Source organism: Carcharhinus amblyrhynchos, chromosome 23 (genome assembly GCF_965287045.1).
Source record: "Carcharhinus amblyrhynchos chromosome 23, sCarAmb.v2.hapA, whole genome shotgun sequence".
NCBI lineage: Eukaryota > Metazoa > Chordata > Chondrichthyes > Carcharhiniformes > Carcharhinidae > Carcharhinus > Carcharhinus amblyrhynchos.
In genome coordinates this window covers 14,980,932-15,003,024 of record NC_137346.1, presented here as the reverse complement: position 1 = coordinate 15,003,024, position 22,093 = coordinate 14,980,932, and the positions used below count along the sequence as shown (strand labels likewise).

The window sequence follows — 22,093 nt, the reverse complement described above, 5'->3', positions numbered from 1 at the left end:
GGGAATTACGCTTCATCAGGACAATCAAGATTCCCGTGTTCATTTTCTAGGCTGTTCCTTCTTTAGAATTTTACTATAATCTGTCTTCATTTCATATTCACAGTTTGGAATCGATTTAACTGTACAAGTTTTTTTTTTCCCTTTCTTTGCTTCAAACTTCCAACGAAAGATGAAAAGGTGTTCCTTTCTTTGGCTGAATTGATTTTTTTTTTAAAAAAAGTATTTGTTGCCCAAACCGCCCATCCCTCCCCTCACCCGCTCCCCATCCCCTCCCACCCCCACCTCCCCCCCCCCACTCCCGCACCCCACCTCCCCCCACCCCCCACCCCCCACCCCTCCCTTCACCGATTCTCGAAATTTCTTTCACTATATTTGTTCTTGCGTGAGGCCTGCGTGCAGACCAGAGCAGGATCTGGAAACGGGACATGTTGGGTTAGTGGGGAAGTAGCTGCCCCAGCAGGAATTCCAAGGTAAAAGTTTGGGCCGGGTTCCGCCATCTTCTCCGCCAGTCTGCTACAGGGATTTAGCTGCCGGAGAGACCGGTGTTGGACAGCTCAGTGGAATCGTTCTGTGTTACCGGCTGGCTCAGTGAGTTCTTCCATCGCGACCCCTCTGCCCCTCCGGTTGCCCTGAGGTACCAGGAAGGTGTGGTGGTGGTGGCAGCCGTTTCGTTTGCTGTTGTCTGTGATGAGAAGAGAGGAGGCGAGTGGAGCATCACCAGGCTTGTAGAGGACACTGAGGAGATGGAAAGAAGAAAGAAGAGAAAAATAAGCGGCTGCCATCAAAACAAACACAAAAACAGTTGTTCTCATCAACACAGAGACAAACTGCCAGAACTTTACCGCCCTGCCTGCCACTGGGATTGGAGCGGGCGAGGGGCAGGCAATGGGAAGGTCTGTTGACCTTGGGTGGGATTTTATGGTTTTGGGATGAACGAGGCCCTGAAATCCAGAGATTCCGGGTGGGATTTTCTGGCCATGCCCACCACAAAACTGGAAAATCCTGCCCGAAGTCAACGGACTTTCGCATGGTTTGTCCTCACTCCTCCCCACCCACTATGATTCCCAAGAAGGGCAGGATGGAAAAACTCCCCCCAGTCCAAATCTACACTCTCAGTATGAGACAATGCTGAGATTGCACTTCCTGAGTCTCCATCTCTCCGCAGGATATTTTTGCCCTTTACCTACGATGCATTTGGGAAAATTTCAACTGGATGGCATTCCCCTCAACATAGTAAACACAATCTAACAAAAATCTCCATTTACTGTGTCTGTATCTGTATATGAAATGACTGGAACAGGGCCTTCCCTGCCCACTGTCCCCATCCCACCTCTTATTGCTTGTCTTCCAAGTGTGAACAAAATGACAACATTTCCACTCCCGTCTTTCTGTATTGCAGAGAAGGAAGACACATTGCCAAAGCTTTTCATCCTGCATGGAGCAGGACAAATGCAAGAATGCCAAATTTCAAACAATCGCAACAATTTACACTGCAGGAGGAACGGGTGCTGATAGTCGGGCAAGCTTACTCTGCTGAGCTGGAGTGTTACCATGGAGAAAGCAATAGGGAACCATAGCCAAAACTCCCAGGCATTTCAAAAAGCCACGAGGATTGAATGTAATCTTTGTGTTTGCATGTACATATGTACGTCACTTATAGCAACTGTAAATGAACTCAACATTATGAGGTCAACTGATTACCTTAAATTGGTGATTAGTGCAGCTATTGGCACACTCAGCATTGTGCAGCAAGTGCCACCCAATCACAATTATCAGTAGATGTTTTGTATTGGCTTGGGCTGGTTGAGTACGGTCTGTACTCTGCCTTATATGAACAACTGGGAAACTGTTCGATTCGATCAACAAATTATTAGGCCAATGGGTTTGCTCTGATACTGAAATTCATACTGATCTGTGTGCTAGACAGAGCGGGTGTGATCTTACCGGCTGCCCCACTGCCGCTGTAAGTGAGGGCAGAGAATTTTACCCTCACTGCAGCGGGACTGGAAAGTCCCGCCGGTGTGAACGGCCGGATGATTCCACCCAGTGTCTTTTAGATCCAATGCCAGCATCCTGTTAGTGGAAAATGCCACTCTTTTTAGTGGGTAGAGACCTTACTCAACCAGTCCACACTTGCACAGCCCACAGCTATCCCCTCATAGCCAATCTTCTAGGTGCCAGAAATACGCAGCCACCTTAGGACAATGTTGTGAAATAAATTACATCACAACAGATGATGCCTGCTTCCAAACCAGATGTTTATATTTGTCCTCTCTGACAATATGTGATTAGGGGCATTGGAGGAAAACATCTATTATAACTCAGTTTCATATATGTGCCCAGGGTGATACTAAAACGATTTAATCTGGATGCTAGTACAATAAAGAGCAAAGATTAGCAGTGTTGGCCATTTATTTATTTACACTTATAAGTTCAGTGTTGCGGCACTCCCAGTCTTGAACCATGTTCAAAGGGAGCGCAGGTCGGAATCAGACTGCAGTGTTGTGGCTCAGTCTCTGCCCTCCCTATGAAAGTGGTGCAATACTCAATAATCGGATAAATCTCCCGGAGTTTAATTCAGCAAAGTGGTGGCGCGCATGGACGCTGCATTCACTGGTGCCCGATTACTTACATCTCACAAAACATTATTAAAGACATTTGCGATGTTAAGACAGGGGTAGTCTCACACGTCTTGTCTTAGACAATGGGGCAACTACCCAGCTGAAATAGTCTACACTTTGTATGCCAACTCAAGGCTGCATGCTGATACAAACTGTAGTGTAGCTTCACTTCACCTCTTAAAGTTCATAACAGCAGAAAAAAGCCACGCGTTTACTGCACCAGCTGGTGTTAGCTGTCCAACTGCAGCTGGTTACAATAATCCCATCTCCCTATCCTTTCCTCAAATTCCATTATATTCTTTCTTTTCAGATACGAAGCCAAGGCTCTTTTCATTGACGCCGTATTTACTGCCCAAATTGTCGTAAAACATTCCATGTTCTAATCGCCTGTGTGAGAAAAAAACAAATGTCTTCTAATGTCCCACCTTGATTCTTCTGGTTATAATCCTGAGGTTATTTCCTCTAGTTACCGATTCACCAACCAGTGGAGACAATCTGTCATTGTTTGCCCTTTCAAAACCTATTCATAATTTTGGGGGGGAAAAAAGAATCAGAAAACCACTGTAAAAAAAAAGTCAATCATTTTTTATTGCCAATATGGTGAAACTTCTGTTCCCAACACCCATCGTAAATACCAAAGCATGCTTAACATGTCCGACGCTGGCCTCTGCGTTGCTAGGGAAAATAAAATGGGGCTTCACGGAACAAACCACGGAATAATAAATCTGAAAGCAAAGCCCGTAAAAGGAAAAATGCTTTCTTTCCTATTTCTCCCCTCTCTCCCAGAGAAATGTCATTAAACCTCATGGGCTATGACTTTTTAAGCCTCATTATATGATTTCCGACAGCTCCTTTAATGATCTATTTCATGTCACGATGAATGGCTGTGAGGGATTCGATATAAAGATACGGTCCAGTTGATCTTATTTCAGCAGGAGAGTGATGCCAAAGATAACTTTTGTGACCGACCTAATTTATTGGAATTGTAAACATAATAACCCGTAGATAAGAAGACGCCAGGAGATGTCATTAAGACCAGACCCCTGCGACTTAGGCACTGGCAATACAAACATTACTGATCCCTTAAAGTGGCAGCAATGATTCCTAAACTGAAGCGCTCATGGGAATGTCCTATCAGTTGACTTACCTGGGCAAATTTGTCCTCTCTGACAATATGTGATTAGGGGCATTGGAGGAGTACATCTATTATAACTCGTTTACATATATGTGCCCAGGGTGACACTAAAACAATTTAATCTGGATGCTAGTACAATAAAGAGCAAAGATTAGCAGTGTTGGCCATTTATTTATTTACACTTATAAATTCAGTGTTGCGGCACTCCCAGTCTTGAACCATGTTCAAAGAGAGCGTAGGTCGGAATCAGACTGCAGTGCTGTGGCCCAGTCTCTGCCCTCCCTTTGAATGTGGCCCAGTGCTCAATAACTGGATATATCTCCTGGAGCTTAATTCAGTATTACTGTCCTGCGCAATGAGAATCCTCACTCAGAGTAATAATACATATGATTTCCTTCTTCACACAGGCTATTCACCATCTGTTATATATCAAGGCTATGTTCTTTTGCCGACGTACATTTTTCCTTTGTTATATAACCAGTTTATGCCATTTTCCTACCTACGATATGTGCTCTGGACTCAATATATCAAGGTTATATTTTTCCTCTACAATAATACATAAGTCAGAAGTTTACATTGCTTGGACAGACGCAATGAAATCGCATGAAATCGCGCACGTGCCCCCTCGCCATTGTGCAGTCGCGCAAAATTTTGTGTGGTGGGCGCAAGCTTGCGTGGAAAGGGCATCTGTCAACAATCAAGTGGCCAATTTAGCCCTTCAAGAAGCCAACTGGACACAATTTTATCCAGCCTGTCTGCTTTAGCGGTTGGCAGACGGGCTGATTGGCCAGGTGACCGTTACGTTTTACTTGACCCAGGGTGCGATGAAACGTCAAGGCCGAAATAAAATTGAAGAAGCTGCCTGGGGTCAGAAATTTGCGTTTGGTTGTGCGGCCTCAACACTCTTTGCACATTTTATCCACTGCAGTTTATTTTTTACAGGTCTGCAGCTCCCTGAGATAGCTCCACAGCAGCTGTTCCTGACAACAGAACGCCAGCTCGCACCCACCCTGTTTTCAGTGCCAGCTTTCCTCCTGCCCTCCCTGGCAGCGCTGAGCCTTTCCCAGTGTGTGTTTCACCCTGGTGCCCATTGACTGGCTGTTCATGGTGGGTAGTGCATTTCATACCCCACTTTTATGCCTGCCAATTGTGAGTGCCCAATAGGACAAAGGATTTAGGCCGTTGGATACATGTCTATAATGAGAGACTGAGTAAATTGGCCTTGTATTCTCTGAGTTTAGAAGACTCAGATGCAACGTGATTGAAACCTACAAAATTCTGAAGGGTCTGGATGGGGTAAACGCTGACAGATTGTTTCCATGGTCAGGAAGACTAAAACAAGGGGGCATGGTCTCTGGATAAGGGCCTAATCAATTAGGATCAAGTTGCGGGGAAATGACTTCACGCAAAGAGCTGTGAATCTTTGGAATTCTCTACCCAGAGAGTTGTGGATAAAATCATAAGAACTAGGAGCAGGGGTAGGCCATCTGACCCCTCGAGCCTGCTCCGCCATTCAATAAGATCATGGCTGATCTTTTTGTGGACTCAGCTCCACTCAGCTCACCATAACACTTAATTCCTTTACTGTTCAAAAATTTATCTATGGATGCAACATCGTTGAATATATTTAAGGTGGAGATGCTGGCATTGGCCTGGGGTGGACATAGTAAGAAGTCTCACAACACCAGGTTAAGAATTTAAGGGTGGGATAGACAGGGTTTTGGTCTCTTGGGGAATTAAGGGATATGGAGAGCGGGTGGGAAAATGGATTTGAAGCCCAAGATCAGCCATGGTCCTATTGAATGTCAGAGCAAAATTCGATGGGCTGAATGGTCTACTCCTGTTTCTATGTTTATATTGCCTCTGTAGCGGATCCAAAACATGTTATTCCTTTATAACGATAGCCAATGCAAGTTATGCTTTCTCTATGTTTGTATATAGGGCCTGTTATTTCCCTATAATATTCGTCTTCCCATGGAGTACATATACTAACAGTTCCTCAATAATAGGCTGTGAAACGAAGACAGTGAGTCACAATGTGACTCCAGAAGGAATCACATAACCCAGCGTTGTATCAGTTTCTGTCACACAGGAGTCAGCCATTCATTTAAAACTGAGAGATGGTGAGTAATTGTCTATTAATTTCCCTCATTCTCCCAGGATAGCAAAGAGAACAAAAACGACCAAAGCCCATGGAGAGATTCTGAGTTCCACTCTTTGCTACCAGCAGCTTAGTCCCTATTTCAGCTAGAGGCCCCCACTCTCGCTCCGGTAGATTTTAACAAACCTTCATGAAAAACATGTCAGTATCCAACCATCCAACAGTGTAGTCTCATCTCCTAGAATATCAGCATCAATCTGTAACAATCATCACAAACGGACAGAGAAAATGACAGAAACAAACTTGGTACTAGGGCACTTTTCACCCCCTGGCACCACCCCCCCCACAACTCTTTCCCCAACCGCAAAGGTCAGAAAAAAAATGGGATGGAGATTCCTTTTGCTGGGTCCTTTTGCTGTCTCTTTACAACCCCGGAATTTCCTGCAACAGGCTTTCAAAGAAACATAGAACATAGGAGCAGGAGGAGGCCATTTGGCCCTTCGAGCCTGCTCCGCCATTCATCACGATCATGGCTGATCATCCAGCTTAATAGCTGTGGTGGCACAGTGGTTAGTACTGCTGCTTCACAGCGTAGTCTGGAGTTCCACAGCACCAGGGATGCGGGTTCAATTCCTGGCTTGGGTCATTATCTGTGTGGAGTTTGCCCATTCTCCTCATGGGTTTCCTCCGGGTGCTCCAGTTTCCTCCCACATTCTGAAAGATGTGCTGGTTAGGCGCATTGACCCAAACAGGCGCCAGACTGTGGCGACTAGGGGAATGTCATAATAACTTCACTGCAGTGTAAACCTTACTTGTGACTAATAAATAAACTTTACTATTCCTGCTTTCTCCCCATAACCTTTGATCCCATTGGGCTTAAGTCCAACGTGTCAACATTAAGGAAACAGAAAAGGTGATGACCACCTATCCTTCTCTCCCAGAAAATAGCCATGGAACACTTTATAAAGTTAGCATTGGACTTGCACTACGGGTGTTCCTTAAACCACAGGGTCAGAGGCAATGAGTTGATGTGAAGCTCAAAAGGTATAAGCTTCATATTTTTCACAGCCTACTGATCAGATCTTCAGGGGCTTGGGACTTTCCGGTAACCAGGAACACGGCTGTTGACCTTTCGAATTTAAAACTTCCTGCTCTTCTTCCAAGGGTGGATGCAGCTGTGAGGCAGACCAGGTTCCCCCCTCCAGACTATGTTAGAGGCTCCAAGCAGGAAATGTCAGTGTGCTGGAGTGAGTGTGTGAGCTGCCCAGTGCCATTCTCAAACAGGAAAAGGTGTTTCAAGGACTGGCGCTCAGACACGAGGACGGATTTCAGGCTGAGATACTGAAGATCCACACAGAGGAGAAAGGTTAGGCTGGGTGAAATTGTTCAGTACTAGCTGTGTGAAACGGAATCATAGCAAATCATGGCCCCTATTATACTGCATCGAATCCCCTTCTCTAGTGGATTAGACATACCTTGTAGACATTCAAAATTACACTGTTGGATGGTCGGATACAAACACATCTTGGAATCATAGAATGATAGCCTCCCTACAGTACAGGAGGAGGCCATTTGGCCCATTGAGTCTGTACAGAACATATCCCACCTAGCACCTATTCCTGTAATGAAGGCTTGTTAACATCTGTCATTGAGATTTTTTTTGCAAGAACCTTTCCTTAATACAATAACAGGATAGGCAATAAGTACCGTCACACCAAATTGATAAAGAGTTTCTGTTTAACTATATATCATGTTTCCATTGCAAGTAAAAATTGTGGGCTGATTCTCTATAAACCCTGTCTTCATGCTACTGTGGCAAAACTATGGACGCGATCTTATGACCTCACCCTGCCCGCCTGTCATTCAGCGAGGCAAGGTGGTAAGATTGGGTGAGGGGAGCTCTCCCAGTTCACTGGGGGATCAGGGCGCCTACGCAATAGCATCCCAAAAACTCAGCAGCTCACTTCACCGGTGGGCTGAGGCAACTCCCCCCAACTACTGGCGAGAATCACATCCTGGTTCATTTTTGTCTTAAGTGCCATAAGATTGCGACTTGCAGCTGGCTGTACAAATTGGAGCCATTCGCTCCCACTTTCTTGCTCATTTGGCACTTAGAATTTTTTCATGAGGTCGCACCCTCTCTTTATACTTCTCAAGCAATCTTTCTGGTTATATAACAGCTTGGTCTGGTCTGCTCTGCCCAAGACTGCAAGAAATTACAAAAGGTCACGAATGAAGCATAGTTCATCACTCAAACCATCCACTGACTCCATCTACACTTCACACTACCTTGAAATAACAGCCAGCATAATTAAGGACCCCATCCACTCCAGACATTCTCCCTTCCACCTTCTTCCATTGGGAAAAAGATATAAAAGTTTGAGGTCACAAACCAAATGACTCAAGAACAGCTTCTTCCCTGCTGCTATCAGACTTTTGAATGAAGCTACCTCACACTAAATTGATCTTTCTCTACACCCTAGCTATGACTGTAGCACTACATTCTGTACCCTCTCCCTTCCTTCTCCATGTATGTTATGACTATATAGCGCGCAAGAAACAATACTTTTCATTGTACACATGTGACAATAATAAGTCAAATCAAAGAACCACATTAACCTCCTCCAACACCTCTCCACTGTCATCCAGCTGGGTGGGATTGTTCCAACCTTGTCCCATTTTTATCTATCTGATTACCGTCAGGGTATCCTGTACCGTTACCCCTGGCACCTCCCAAGGATCTCTCATCCTATTTCTTATCTCAGTTTTACAGTTCAAGAGCATCGTCCAAAAGCACTATCTTATCTTTCAGACATAGGCTGACAACACCTGCTCTCCCTCTCTGCTACCTCGCTCACCTCTTCCGCCATTGCTTAACTATCAGACTGCTTATCCAACATCCTACTGGATGAGAAGAAATCTCCTCCAATGGCAAGGTAGCACAGCAGTTAGCATTGCTACTTCACAGTGTCAGGGACCCGGGTTTGATTCCCGGCTTGGGTCATTGTCAATGTGGAGTTTGCACATTTTCCCTGTGTCTGCGTTGATTTCCTCCGGGCGCTCTGGTTTCCACCCACAGTCTGAAAGATGTACGGGTTAGGCGGATTGGCCATGCTAAATTGCCCCCGAGTGTCAGGGGACTAGCTAGTGTAAATGCATGGGGTTATGTGGATACAGTCTGGGTGGGATTGTGGTTGGTGCAGACTCAATGGGCTGAATGGCCTTCTTCTGCACTGTAGGATTCTATGAGTATTGGAAAAACCAAAGCCATTGTTTTTAGTCTCCATTCAATCTCCGTTCACTAACTACCAGCTCCGTCCTTGCCCCGGCAACTGTCTGAGTCAAAACCAGACTGTTTGACCCTGAGATGAGCTTCTAACTACACCTTCATACCATCACTTAAACCACCTCTGTTACATTTCCTGACTTCACCCTCGTCCCAGCTCATCTGCTGCAAAAACCATCACCATTGCCTTCTCGACTCGACTATCTCAACACATTCCTGACTGGTCACTCACACACCCCACCCACCATAAACCTGAAACATCCAATATTGTGCTGCCCGTATCTTAATTCGTACCAAGACCCGTTCACCTATCACCCTCGTGCTCGCTGCCCTGCATTGGCTTCTGGTCAAGCATTTAAAGAAAATCTCATCTTTGTTTTCACATATATCCATGGCTTCATCCATCTCTATCATCTCCTCCAGCCCCATCGCATCCGAGGTATCTGCAATCCTTGGATTCTGGCCTCTCATGCATCGCTCCGCTGTTGGCGGCTGTGCCTTCCATAGCCAAGGCCTCAAGCGCAGGAATTCCTTCCCTCCATCTTACTTTCCTCCTTTGAGACCCTCCTTAAAGCCTACTTCTTTTGCCCAAACCTTTGACCATCTGACCTAATGCGGCTCAGTCGCCTGCCATGTTAAACGATATTCCTGTGAAGCGCCTTGGAATGTTTTATTGTGTTAGAGACGCTATATAAATACAAGTCATTGGCAGAGTCCAACTACACCTCCTCTGCTTAAATAGCCTTCCCCAGTAACTCAAAAATTCAAGTCCTTTCCTTAGAGTTTGTACCATTCACCGTTGCGTTCCTACTAGATGCAGCCTGTTGGAAAAGCCTTTCGCAATTACACTAACAGGAAGGACATTGAGCAGAGTCCATTTGATCAGGATATTCGGGTAAACTATGTGTCATCTCATGCGCAAAGCATTTGCATTAGTTTCAGTTAACTGTGCTTCAAGGAAGGGTGACCATCGTCTGATGGGAAGACTGGTAATTATCTGGATGTATGTTAAACTAACAGGTAGCGTCACATCATATTTTGATAAGAGGACATTTCCTGTACTGTGAAGGCTTGTTCCAACAGGCAACCCATCTGAGACCACTGGAGTATGAAGGCATAATTAATCACGCCAGTTTAAGGGTGAATAGTTAGCATATTGATTGATAGATATTTTCAAAGGAAACCTCGTTTACTTAGGAGTATTTCTCTGCCTGGCTGCCCAACTGATTGAGATTTGTGTATCAGAACTTCAGCAAACATTAAGATTCAATTTCTATTTGATGTGTATTAACCCCTGTTCACCTTTACTCCAGTGCAATAAAAATAAATGACTTGTTTAACTGAGCTCAAGTGTCTTGTTTAGCAGTGCGGTAGGCTCCTTATTTTTTTAACATTGAAGAAGATGGACACTGCTCGGGATAAATTGTACAATTGGATTTAATTCACTTCACTGCCATAAAGTAAGCCACTGTACTCCACTGTGTAATGTTCTTTGAGTTATTTCAGTTACTCCAATAATTGGGAGTGTGATAGTGCTGAAGTAATGGCGTGGTGCAATATGAACAAAAGTAGTTATGTCGGAAGTCTTGTGGCGCAATGCGTGACATCGCTGCCTCTGACCCTGAAGCTCTGGGATCGAGTCCCACCCCAGGACTTGATGACCAAGGAAGGTGTGTTTATGACGAGGTCCAATCTGTAAAATGTCTACAAGATTGTGAGAGGTGTAGATAATCAGAAGCCTTAACCCAGGGTGGAAGAATCAATTGTGAAGGGACAAGATTTAAAGGAGATGTATGAGGGAGGTTTTTTACACGGAGGATGGTGGGTGCCTGGAACTTGTAGCTGGGGGAGGTAGTGAAAGAGATACAACAGTCACTTTTTAGGGGTGTCTTAAATACATGAATAGGATGGGAATGAGGGATATGGTCCCCGGAAGGGTAGGGGGTTTTAGTTACATTGGGCAGCATGGTCAGTGCAGGCTTTGAGGGCCGAAGGGCCTGTTCCTGTGCTGTAATTTTCTTTGTTCTTCCAACATGTCAATAGCGGAGTCCTTCTGTGTAATATACACTTGCTGCAGAGTGACACCCCCTCAAGCTATAAACCTCTGGCAACATCCAGACAGTGACCTGTTCCAGGAAATCCCTCAATATGGCAACAGATGAAAGTCTGCCATGTACACCACAAGGTGTGGGGAGAGAAACAACAACACAAGTTGGCTTCGGCTTGTTTGCAAACACAAAGCATTGTGGCATTTGCCGAAGACCTCCGACCTCAGCTGGGATTCTTCAGTCCTGTGGAAAGTAAATGGAGTTTTGGCTGAAGTGCCAAGTTCTCCATTCTCACGGGCGGGTGGGGTGTGCATGGATGAGATCGGAGAATCCCGCCTGTGCATTGAGTTCAAACATCTCATCAGGTCTAGAAAGAGTGCAGAAAAGATTTACCAGGATGCTACCAGGATTTGATGGTTTGACTTCGAAGGAAAGACTGGATGGGCTGGGACTTTTTTCCCTGGAGTGAAGGAAGCTTAGGGATGATCTTATAGTGGTCTCTAAAATAATGAGGAGCATAGATCAGCTAGATAGTCAATATCTTTTCCCAAAGGTAGGGGAGTCTAAAACTAGAGGGCATAGATTTAAGGTGAGAGGGGAGAGATACAAAAGAGTCCAGAGGGGCAATTTTTTTACCCGGATTCAATTCCAGCCTTGAGTGACTGTGTGGAGTCTACATGTTCTCCCTGTGTCTGTGTGGGTTTCCTCCGGATGCTCCGGTTTCCTCCCAAAGACCAAAGATGTGCAAATTAGGTGGATTGGCCAGGCTAAATTGCCCCTTAGCATCACAGGGATTAGGAGGGTAAAAATGTGGGGCTATGGGAACAGGGCCTGTGTGGGATTGTGGTTGGTGTAGACTCGATGGGCCGAATGACCTTCCTCTGCACTGTAGGAGTTCTATGCTTCTATTCTATGATTATGAAGGGTATGGATGGGGCGAGTAGGGAGCAGCAGTTACCCTTGGTTGAGGGGACAATCATGAGGGGACATCGTTTTAGGATAAGAAGCAGGAGATTCAGAAGGGATTTGAGAAAAAACTTATTCACTCAGAAGGTGATGGGAGGGTTGGAAACCTTACAATCTTTAGATAATATTTGGATGAGCACTTGAAACATTCAAGGGTATGGGACAAGTGCAGGAAAATGGGATTAGTGCACCTTTAGTGCTAGCTATTGTTGGTGCAGACTCGATGGGCTGATGGGGTTAGGGCCTGGTTGGGGTTGTTATTGATGCAGGCTCGATGGGCTGAATGGCCTCCTTCTGCACTGTAAGGGTTCTATGATTCTCGCAGCCATACTTGCACATACCCTCCAAGATGTACACTGTACTGACTTCAACCTCTATATTAATCATCAGCTGAGTCAGGATCTGGCAACTCCCTTCCTAACAGCAATGTGGGTATACTTACACCACAATGGTAACCTGGTTACTTCATCTGTTTTTGCTTTGAATTTTAAAAAGTTGGAGAGAGGACACCTCCATCTTAGAGCGAACTCTGTTTCTCTCAATTATCCCAAAAGGCCAGCTTTTGCTTCTTCTGTTCAAGTCAGCACAAATGGTGCATGGTGTCACAGTGCTTAGCACTGCTGCCTCACAGTGCTAGGGATCTGGGTTCAATTCCTGCCTGTGTGGAGTCGGCACATTCTCCCCATGTCTGTGTGGGTTTTCCGTGGGTGCTCCGGTTTTCTCCCACAGTCCAAAGATGTGCAGGTTAGATGCTCCACTGCCTCTTAGTATCCCAAGAAGTGTAGCTTAGATGGATTAGTCATAGGAAATTGTGGGTTTATGGAGATAGGTTGGGGGAGGGTGCCTGGATAAGACACTCTGTCAGTGAAATGGTGCAGCCTCAATGGGTCGAATAGTCTCTTCTGCACTGTAGGGATTCTATGATTCAAGTCAACTCCCCATTGGTCCTCAGGCTTCAAGAGACCACCCACCATGTGTCAGCGGCACAGTTGTGCAGTGGATAGCACTACTGCCTCACAGCGCCAGGGACCCAGGTTCGATTCCCGGCTTGGGTCACTGTCTGTGCGGATTCTGTACATTCTCCCCGTGTCTGCGTGGGTTTCTTCCGGGTGCTCCGGTTTCCTGCTATAGTCCAAAAGATGTGCCGATTAGGTGCATTGGCCATGCTAAATTCTTCCTCAGTGTACCCAGACAGGAGATTTCCATAGTAACTTCATTGCAGCGTTGACGTAGGCCTATTTGTGAGACTAACAAATAAATAAACTTTAAATTGACTAAACCTTATTCAATTGGGCAGCGAGCCATCCCCTGGGCACTAGTAGTCCAACTTGGGGACAATCGCAGGTGAATGGTTGTTCGCCACACAAGGGTGGGTCCTCTGACCTCTGATTGAACCTGACAGAGGGATCCCTGAAACCCAAGTGAGAAACAGCCCTGCCCAGTGTTACAGACCAATGATGTTTCGTTAGAAGTGGAACCATTTCGAAACAAATCCAGGGGGAAGGTATGAACGGGAGGGGGGATTGGGGTGGGCAGGAGGAGGGGAGTGATTAAATAGCAAACAGCTGGGTGAACGAGGCTACCAGACAGGGCGGGTGAATCCAGTGAAAGAAAGGTGTGTGCTTTTCCCTGCCGAGAATCGTATTGGTTAATGGAAAAAAAGCAAATAAACATAAAATTGTGAAAGGTCGCCATAAATTATCGCACTGACAGTTACTGACTGTGCTCCGTGAAATACTCCAAGCAAACAAGGCAGCTCTGTCTTTCCAAACTGGTGGGTGGGGATCAGTTAAAGGTGGACTGAGATGTGGAGCTTGCTGTTTGCTTCAGGTGAAGCCACCCCCCCTTTTACATGGAGAGCCTTACCTGCTGCATTCCAGCTGTATCGATCTGCGGGAAAGGTAACCCTTTCAATAAAATGCGCGGAGCCATCGAGTGTAATAAAGCCTTATTTCAGAGTCTGGCAACGTAAATGTGGGTCAAGCTCTAGGTGATTTGACTGTGTGTTTTCACAGCCCGCTTATGCCCCATTAGAGGGTGATTGTGTAAGGGTATAAGGGGTGATTCACTCACTGGGGCTCCAGCCGCAAGGCATTTCATAACAACCTTACCTAACAACACGTGTTCCCCATCCACACAAGGAGATATTTGGACAGACGACTGAAAATTTGGTCAAGTACCTTGTGGGGAGTTCTCCTCCCCAAAATTCTAAGGGTGGGATTTTATGGCTTTGTTCAAGAGAGCCATTGCGCGTGTGCCGATCTGTCAGTGCTGAGGTCGGCGCGTACACAGCTTGCCGCTTACCAACCCTGACCCCCACAACATTGGCTGTCTAAATCCTCCACGGCCTGCTCGCTGGTGCCCCCCCCCCACGGATGCCCAGGCCCAGCCTCAACTCTCCGCCCGTCCCAAAGCCCTGTCTTCCCTTCCCACCAAACATCATTGTTTGACAGCCAGTGCCAACACTTTCAGCAGTTACTATGGGTTGCTGAACTCAGTTACCTGCTTGCTGGAGGACATGCTCGCTAGTGCACTGATGCTGCCCGTATCTGCGACGACCATGGCTGATGGGAACCGTGTGGTGTGGGAATACTGGGGAGGATCTGGTTTGTGTGTGTACACTGGAAAGGAAGCAAAGCAAAACAGCAGAATTAGACAAACTACACCTTCATCAGCACCGAATCCGCAAACTGATAAAGCTTTCATAATCTCTGCGTTTTCTATCATATAACAGATCAAAGACAGTAATCTACTAGATTACTAGCAATGAAAGCTGGATACTTTACTTCCAAATCAATACATTTATTTATTTATTAGTCACGAGTAAGCTTATATTAATACTGCAATAAAGTTACGATGACAATACTTCAGTCACCACACTCAGCGCCTGTTCAGGTATTTCAATGATTGGGTGGTATGGTGGCACAGTGGTTGGCATTGCTGCTGCCTCAGAGCGCCAGGGACCTGGGTTCAATTCCCAGTTTGGGTGATTGTCTGTGCAGAGTCCACACATTTCTGCGTGGGATTCCTCTGGGTTCTCCCGTTTCCTCCAAAAGATGCGTGGGTTCGGTGGATTGGCCATGCTAAATTGCCCCTTGGTGTCCAAAGATGTGTAGGTTGGGTGAATTAGCCATGGGAGATGTGTGGGGTTATGGGGATAGGGCAGGGCAGAGGGCCTGGCTAACTCACTCTTTGGAATTGGTGCAAGTTTGATGGGCCAAATGGCCCTTTTTGCACTGTGGGGATTCTATGATAAATTTAAAGCAACTTGTAACCTTATACATATTTTATTAATTTAAAACTTTTTAAGTCAGTTAAGGGGGGTATTATTGATTGGGAAATTTTGGCCACTATCACCAGGCCTGCACAGGAAGAGGAGCAACATCTCATCTTCTGGTTAGGCACATTACAGGCCTCAGGGCTCAACACTGAGTTCAACAACTTTAGACTATGATCTTTGTCTTCCAACATAACCTTTTTAAAATGTATATCCCAAATGCAAAGTCTGTTCCTCCCCCGCACCCCCACCCTCCCCCACTGGGCCATTTGTCACTTGTTCTTATTTTTTACCACATCTTTTCTGCAATCTCTCCAAGCTCCGACTAATCACTGACCTTCTACTCTGCTCCAGCCATTCCACCCCCTCTTACACAGTGCGCTGTCCGACACGTGTCTCCCTCTCTCCCGCTCTGAAGTCGGGCCACTCAGACGCGAAACATTCTCCCCACAGATGCTGCCAGCCCTGCCGAGTTTTTCCAGCCACCCTCTGTTCTTGTCGAATACAAGCACAGAACCAGCCTTAAATTATCCAACAAGGTCATGGTGCCACCAATCACACCTGGGGAGCAAATTAATAAACCTTCCTTGTGGAGAAACTTAATGAAGAGACCACTGCGAACTCATCGGATACTTGTTTCAGCAGTTGAGCAACGGTGGCGGGGGTGGGGAGGGGGGAGTCTGCTCTACGTCAAGTGTACGGGATGGGTTCATTGCAATTTTTGCTACCCTTTCTCATTGTTACTTCCAATGGGAAAGGAAGTCATGTCCATTGTGACTGGGGCAGTCATTTGTCACCATCCCATTTTTATGCTACATTAGACAAATCACACCTTCCCCCTTCCCCTCCAGTGCAACCAATATGTCAGTACTTATGGAGTGTTTAAAGATTTAAAATTCATCCATCCACCAGTCCATCTGTGGCAACGTCAGCCCTTTAATGTTTTTTTTTGAAAGGCAAAAGGAACTGGGTTAGATGAACAATCCACTTTCCAAATGCTACAAGCAAAACATGGCGGGCAGATAATCCACTGGGAGGTGGCCAAGGCAATGGAGGACATCAGGTACCTGTTCCCCATAACGTACTCGCTGCCTCCCAGCTCCAGGGACCCGGGTTCAATTCCGGCCTTGGGTCACTGTGTGTCTGTGTGGAATTTGCATGTTCTCCCCGTGTCTACGTGGGTTTCCTCTGGGTGCTCCTGGTTTCCTTGCACAGTCCAAAGGCACACAGGTTAGGCGGATTGGCCAGGCTAATTATGTAATTATAGTTATTATGAATGAAACCTCTGATGGGCACTGCCCGACATGCCCCCCGACCACCTGGGGACTTCAGTCCCCCTGGAATGGCCATGGCATCTGGTCTTCATTAGGGGAGGCCAGTAGTGATTCATGGCAGGTGACATCTTGCTGGTGAGGGTGAACTCCCTGAATATATGGAAATCCAGTCAATCTGATGCCATTAAGCTTCAGGGTGCAAAGTGGTTCTTGCCATTAAAAATGGGCCAGGAAGATTTTTAGCCTCTCACGCTACTTTCCCCGGTGGTAAAATCCCACCCATAATTTCAGATCTGTGTTGGATTCCCATTTCACCATCTACCATGGTGGGATTTGAACCCAGGCCCCAAGATCCATTACCCTGGATCTACTAGATTACTAGCCCAGTGACAATACCACTACCTCCCTCAACAGTTGGCTGGTGAATATTTTTTCTAGATCCAAAATGGAAGTGGAACTTGGACAAGATTCCCCACCCTCACTCCACAGAACCATCTAGTGGCAACAGCATGTCACTACACTCTGGTTGCAGACCCGACCAAATTGATGGTAGACATAAGAACATAAGAAATAGGAGCAGGAGTAGGCCATCTAGCCCTTCGAGCCTGCCCCGCCATTCAATAAGATCACAGCTGTTCTGTCGTGGCTCAGTTCCACATTCCCGCCCTCTCCCCATAACCCTTAATCCCCTCACTTATCAAAAACCCATCAACCCGCGTCTTAAAAATATTTAGCGAGGCAGCCTCCACCACTTCAACGGGCAGAGAATTCCAGAGATTCACCACCCTTTGAGTGAAGAAGTTCCTCCTCAACTCCGTTCTAAACTGCCCCCCCTTTATCTTGAGGCTGTGCCCTCTAGTCCTACTGTCCTTTCTGAGCGGGAAGAGTCTCTCCACCTTTATCCTATCCATCCCATTCATCATCTTATATGTCTCAATGAGATCTCCCCTCATTCTTCTAAACTCTAATGAGTACAAGCCTAGTTTATTCAGCCTCTCCTCATAGCTCAACCCCCTCAACTCCGGCATCAGCCTAGTAAACCTCCTCTGCACTCCCTCCAAGGCCAAAATATCCTCGCGTAAGTGCGGCGACCAAAACTGCACACAGTACTCCAGCTGCGGTCTCACCAATGCCCTATACAGCCACAGCAAGACCTCCCAACTTTTATATTCAATCCCCCTCGCTATGAAGGCCAGCATCCCATTAGCCTTCCTGACCACCTGCTGCACCTGCAGGCTGGGTTTTTGCAACTCATGCACAAGGACGATTGGCATAGCAATTTATGACCCAGTTATGAAAGGGTTAATATCACACACACAAAAAAGAAAGATGTAGGAGAAGCTTTATTGCTATATTGGGTTAGGTATCTGATCCTGCCGGCCGCCTGAGGGTTAATAGTAGCTCGTAAAGGTTTCACCAAGGTCACGATTTGAATTTTATTTTCAAAATCAGAATAACAGCTCCAGCAAATCACGTCATAAAAAAATATATACAGTACTTAACTCCCAGCACTGCGTTGTGTTTACAGTTTGGCTTGTCCTAGTTTGCCTTGTGTTGTGACAAGGTGATTGGCACTTCACATGATCGCAAGGTTAAGTTTGGATGTGGCAGGCCCCAAGATCCCTTTGGCCCAAAGATGTGGTGGTTAGGTTGGTGGGCCATGCTAAATTGCCCCTTAAGAATGTGGGGTTACAGGGTTAGAGCCTGGGTGGGCAGGCCGAAACGCGTCCTTCTGCACTGTAGGTATTCTATGATTCATTTGCTTTCAACTTTCCAGAATACCTGTTTCATTACTTTGACGATAGGGCCTCACATGCGATCTCAAAGAACCAAGAGAGTGGCAGCACAGGAACAGGCCGTTCAGCCCTCCAAGTCTGCACTGACCACACTGCCCGACGGAACTAAAATCCCCTACCCTTCCAGGGACCACATCCCTTATTCCCATCCTATTCATGTATTTGTCAAGATGCCCCTTAAACATCACTCATCTCAAATGTACTCATTTTCATGCACACCCTCCCCCCCCACTCCCCCTACCCCCGCCTCCAACCCTGAGCCCATAGCCAGGACAGCCTGGGAGTGGACCTGATCGGAACCTTGAGGGCATCTACTCACGGTGGTGATGGAGACTCAGTGGGAGAGCAAAAATCTCAACTTAGTTTTAAGAATAGAAAGTAAAAGGTTCTAGCCAAGGCAAAAGTGTGAAAAAAAACATAAACTGTCCATTTTATTCAATGTAAAGGTGTCTTTTTCAAAAAACTGTTCAGCTTTCTCCCTGTGTGTGTGTGTATGTGTATGTACATATGTGTGTGTGTGTATCTGTGTGTATATATGTGTGTGTGTGTATATGTGTGTGTATCTGTGTGTGTATATGTGTGTGTCTGTATGTGTGTGTATGTGTGTGTATATATGTGTATCTATGTACATGTCTGTGTGTATGTTGTGTATGTGTATTTGTGTGTGTGTGTATCTGTGTGTGTGGATCTGTGTGTGTAGATGTGTGTGCATGCATGTATATGTGTGTGCATGTGTGTATGTGTCCATGTGTGTGTACATGTGTGTACCTGTGTGTGTGTGTGTGTGTGTATGACTTTTGTTGGTAACTGGGCAAAGGTCTTAGTGCATTGGCACAGATTTAAAACTATCAATCATTCGACTTTCATTCCACTGAGAGGCCTGTTTTTTTTTATTGAACAGCCAGCCTCCCACCCCCGAGCCATGACGGTGTCTTACTGTGAGAGTTCTGCAGCTGAGTCACGGTGGCCATGAAGGGTTGCTGTGACATGTGACTCTGCGACTGCTGCATGATTGGCTGCTGGTGTGGACTGTGAAGTTGCTGTGAAAACTGCACAGGTTGTAGCGCTGCCAGGCTACCCGCTGTCACGCTGTTTATAACAGGGACACTCTGCCCTTGGGATGTGCTTATACCTAAAAACACCAAAAAGAAACAGAGAGCAATGTCAGCTGCAGAAACTTTTCATAAAGAACTCAGCCAAGTTAAATTTACAATTTACGTTCAATGGGCCAAATGGCCTCCTTCTGCACTGTCAGGGTTCGATGAATTAAGACAATCCCCCATTGTCCATCTTTCATTCGCAGGACACGGGCATTGCTGGCTGCCCAGCATTTATTGCCCATCCCTAGGTGTCCTTGAACTGAGTGGCTCACTCGGTCACATGTAGGCCAGGCCGGGTAAGGACGGCAGATTTCCTACTCTAAAGGACATCAATGAACCAGATGGGTTTTTCCCAACAATTGCCAATGGTTTCTTAATTCCAGATGTATTTTATTGAATTCAAATTCCACCATCCTGGTGTGGTGGGATTCAAACCCATGTGCCCAGAGCAGTTTCTGGGTTAATAGCCCAGCGATAGTACCACTAGGCCACTGCCTCCTCAAAGGGAACCAGCAAAAGTTGTTGGGAAGTGTCATACAAGGGCACCAGACATGATCACATTGGGGATACACTTAGACAATGAGAAATGAGTTCAAATCTCACAATTTGTGCTCATGGTTCAACATCAACTGCCTAAATAAAGACAGATCCCACCTAATGCTTGAAGTAATGTGATGTCTGAGGGTGGGTGGCCTTGTGGTAATGTTCTTTTAGAATCCCTACAATGCAGAAAGAGGATATTAGGCCCATTGAGTCTGCACCTACTCTCTGAAAGAGCATCTCCCCACAGATTTAACCTGCCAATCCCCCTAATCCAAGCATCATTGGACAATAAGAGGCACCTTTGCACATTTTTGGACTGTAGGAAGAAACCAGAGCCCCCAGAGAAAACCCACACAGACACGGGGAGAACATGCAAACTCCACACAGTCACCCAACCCAGGAATCGAACCCAGGTCCCTGGCACTGTGAGGCAGCAGTGCTAGCCACTGTGCCACCAGGCTGTCACATGTTAATATTCTAGCAATACAGAAGCCTGGAGAAGAACTCCAGAGACTTGAGTTCATAATCCCACTGTGATGGGTGGGGCAATTTAAATAGAAAATGGTCTGGTTAGCCTCCACCTTTAAGTTCTAACCTATTGAGTGAGGAGTCTCAGGGTTTGGCACTGAGATGGAAACTGTTTTGAATGTTCTTTCGGTATCCTGTTTCAGATACTCAGCACAAACTCACCAGATTCACAGCTGGTATACAATGGAAAGAGGCTGTGAACTCCAAGAGCTAACTGAGGAATGGCAGAACGTGCCTGATAGATACTGGGAGATGATGGCCTAATGGTGCTATTGCTCAACTATTAATGCAGAAACTCAGCTAATGTTTCAGGGACCCAGGTTCGAATCCCACCACGGCAGATGGTGGAATTTGATTTCAATTAAAAAATATCTGGAATTACGAATCATGAATAAAAGCAAATTATTGCAGATGCTGGAGTCTATCAAAATCCTGTGACAAAGGGTTATCTTCAAACGTCAGCTCTTTTCTCTCCTCACAGCTGCTGCCAGACCTGCTGACATTATCCAGCATTTTCTCTTTCAGAATTAAGAATCTACTGATGTCCATGAAACCACTGCCGATTGTAGGAAAAACCCATCTGGTTCACTGATGTCCTTTAGGGAAGGAAATCTGCTGTCCTTACCCAGCCTGGCTTACATGTGACTCCAAAGCCACAGCAATGTGGTTGACTCTCAACTGCCCTCCAAAGGCAACTAGGGATGGGCAATAAATGCTGGCCAGCCAGTGATGCCCATGTCCCACGAATGAATAAAAAAAAGGTAACTCGAGACTATTTGTGTGGAGTTTGCACCTTCTCCCCGTGTCTATGTGGGTTTCCATCGGGTGCTCCAGTTTCCTCTCACATTCCAAAGGTGTGCAGGTGAGGTGGATTGGCCATGCGAAATTAACCTTTAGTGTCCCAAGATGTGTAGGTTAGCAGGATTAACCATGAGGAATGTGTGGGGTTATGGGGAGAGGGCAAAGAGGACGTGGGTAAGGTACTCTGTCAGAGAGTTAGTAAAGACTCAATGGGCTGAACGACCGCCTTCTGCACTCTAAGGGTTCTATGATTCTAAGGTCAAATTAATAAAGACTTCATAAGAAATAGGAGTAAGAACAACCCAAGTGTTTTCATGGCTGGTAAGGTGATCCTCCTATTCTTGCTATAAGTCAGGCCGTGGCCTCAATTCCTCTTTCTAAACTAAGTCTCATAATCCTTGTCTCTACTGCAGATAGGGGCGAATTTTACCATCCCGCCTGCCACTGGAACCAGAGCGGGCGAAGGGTGGACTATGAAAAGTTCAGTTGACCTCAGGTGGGATTTTCCAGTTGCGGGGTGAGCGAGTCTGGAAAACCCCGTCCACAGAGTCAATCCTGGAATAATCCGGTTAACAGCAGAGGTTATAATGTGGATTTCATTGGGTGGATGAATTGTG

The 22,093-nt window shown here is 46.1% G+C and overlaps 1 protein-coding gene across 11 annotated transcripts in view; it reads right to left on the bottom strand.

Moving 5' to 3' along the window:
• Positions 1-339: 339 nt before the first annotated feature.
• LOC145357509 (hepatocyte nuclear factor 1-beta-like) overlaps positions 340-22,093 on the bottom strand; it is a 111,132-nt gene continuing 89,378 nt past the window's right edge. For 10 of the 11 annotated variants that reach the window (XM_080210910.1, XM_080210911.1, XM_080210915.1 and 7 more), the window contains 4 exons: positions 19,442-19,636; positions 14,660-14,778; positions 3,047-3,141; positions 340-735 (listed from right to left, as the gene is read on the bottom strand). In XM_080210910.1, the coding sequence (XP_080067036.1) occupies positions 3,088-3,141; positions 14,660-14,778; positions 19,442-19,636 (368 nt within the window). In that variant the 3' untranslated portion in view covers positions 340-735; positions 3,047-3,087. The remainder of the gene's footprint in view (positions 736-3,046; positions 3,142-14,659; positions 14,779-19,441; positions 19,637-22,093) is intronic. The other variant, XM_080210913.1, reaches the window with a different exon arrangement.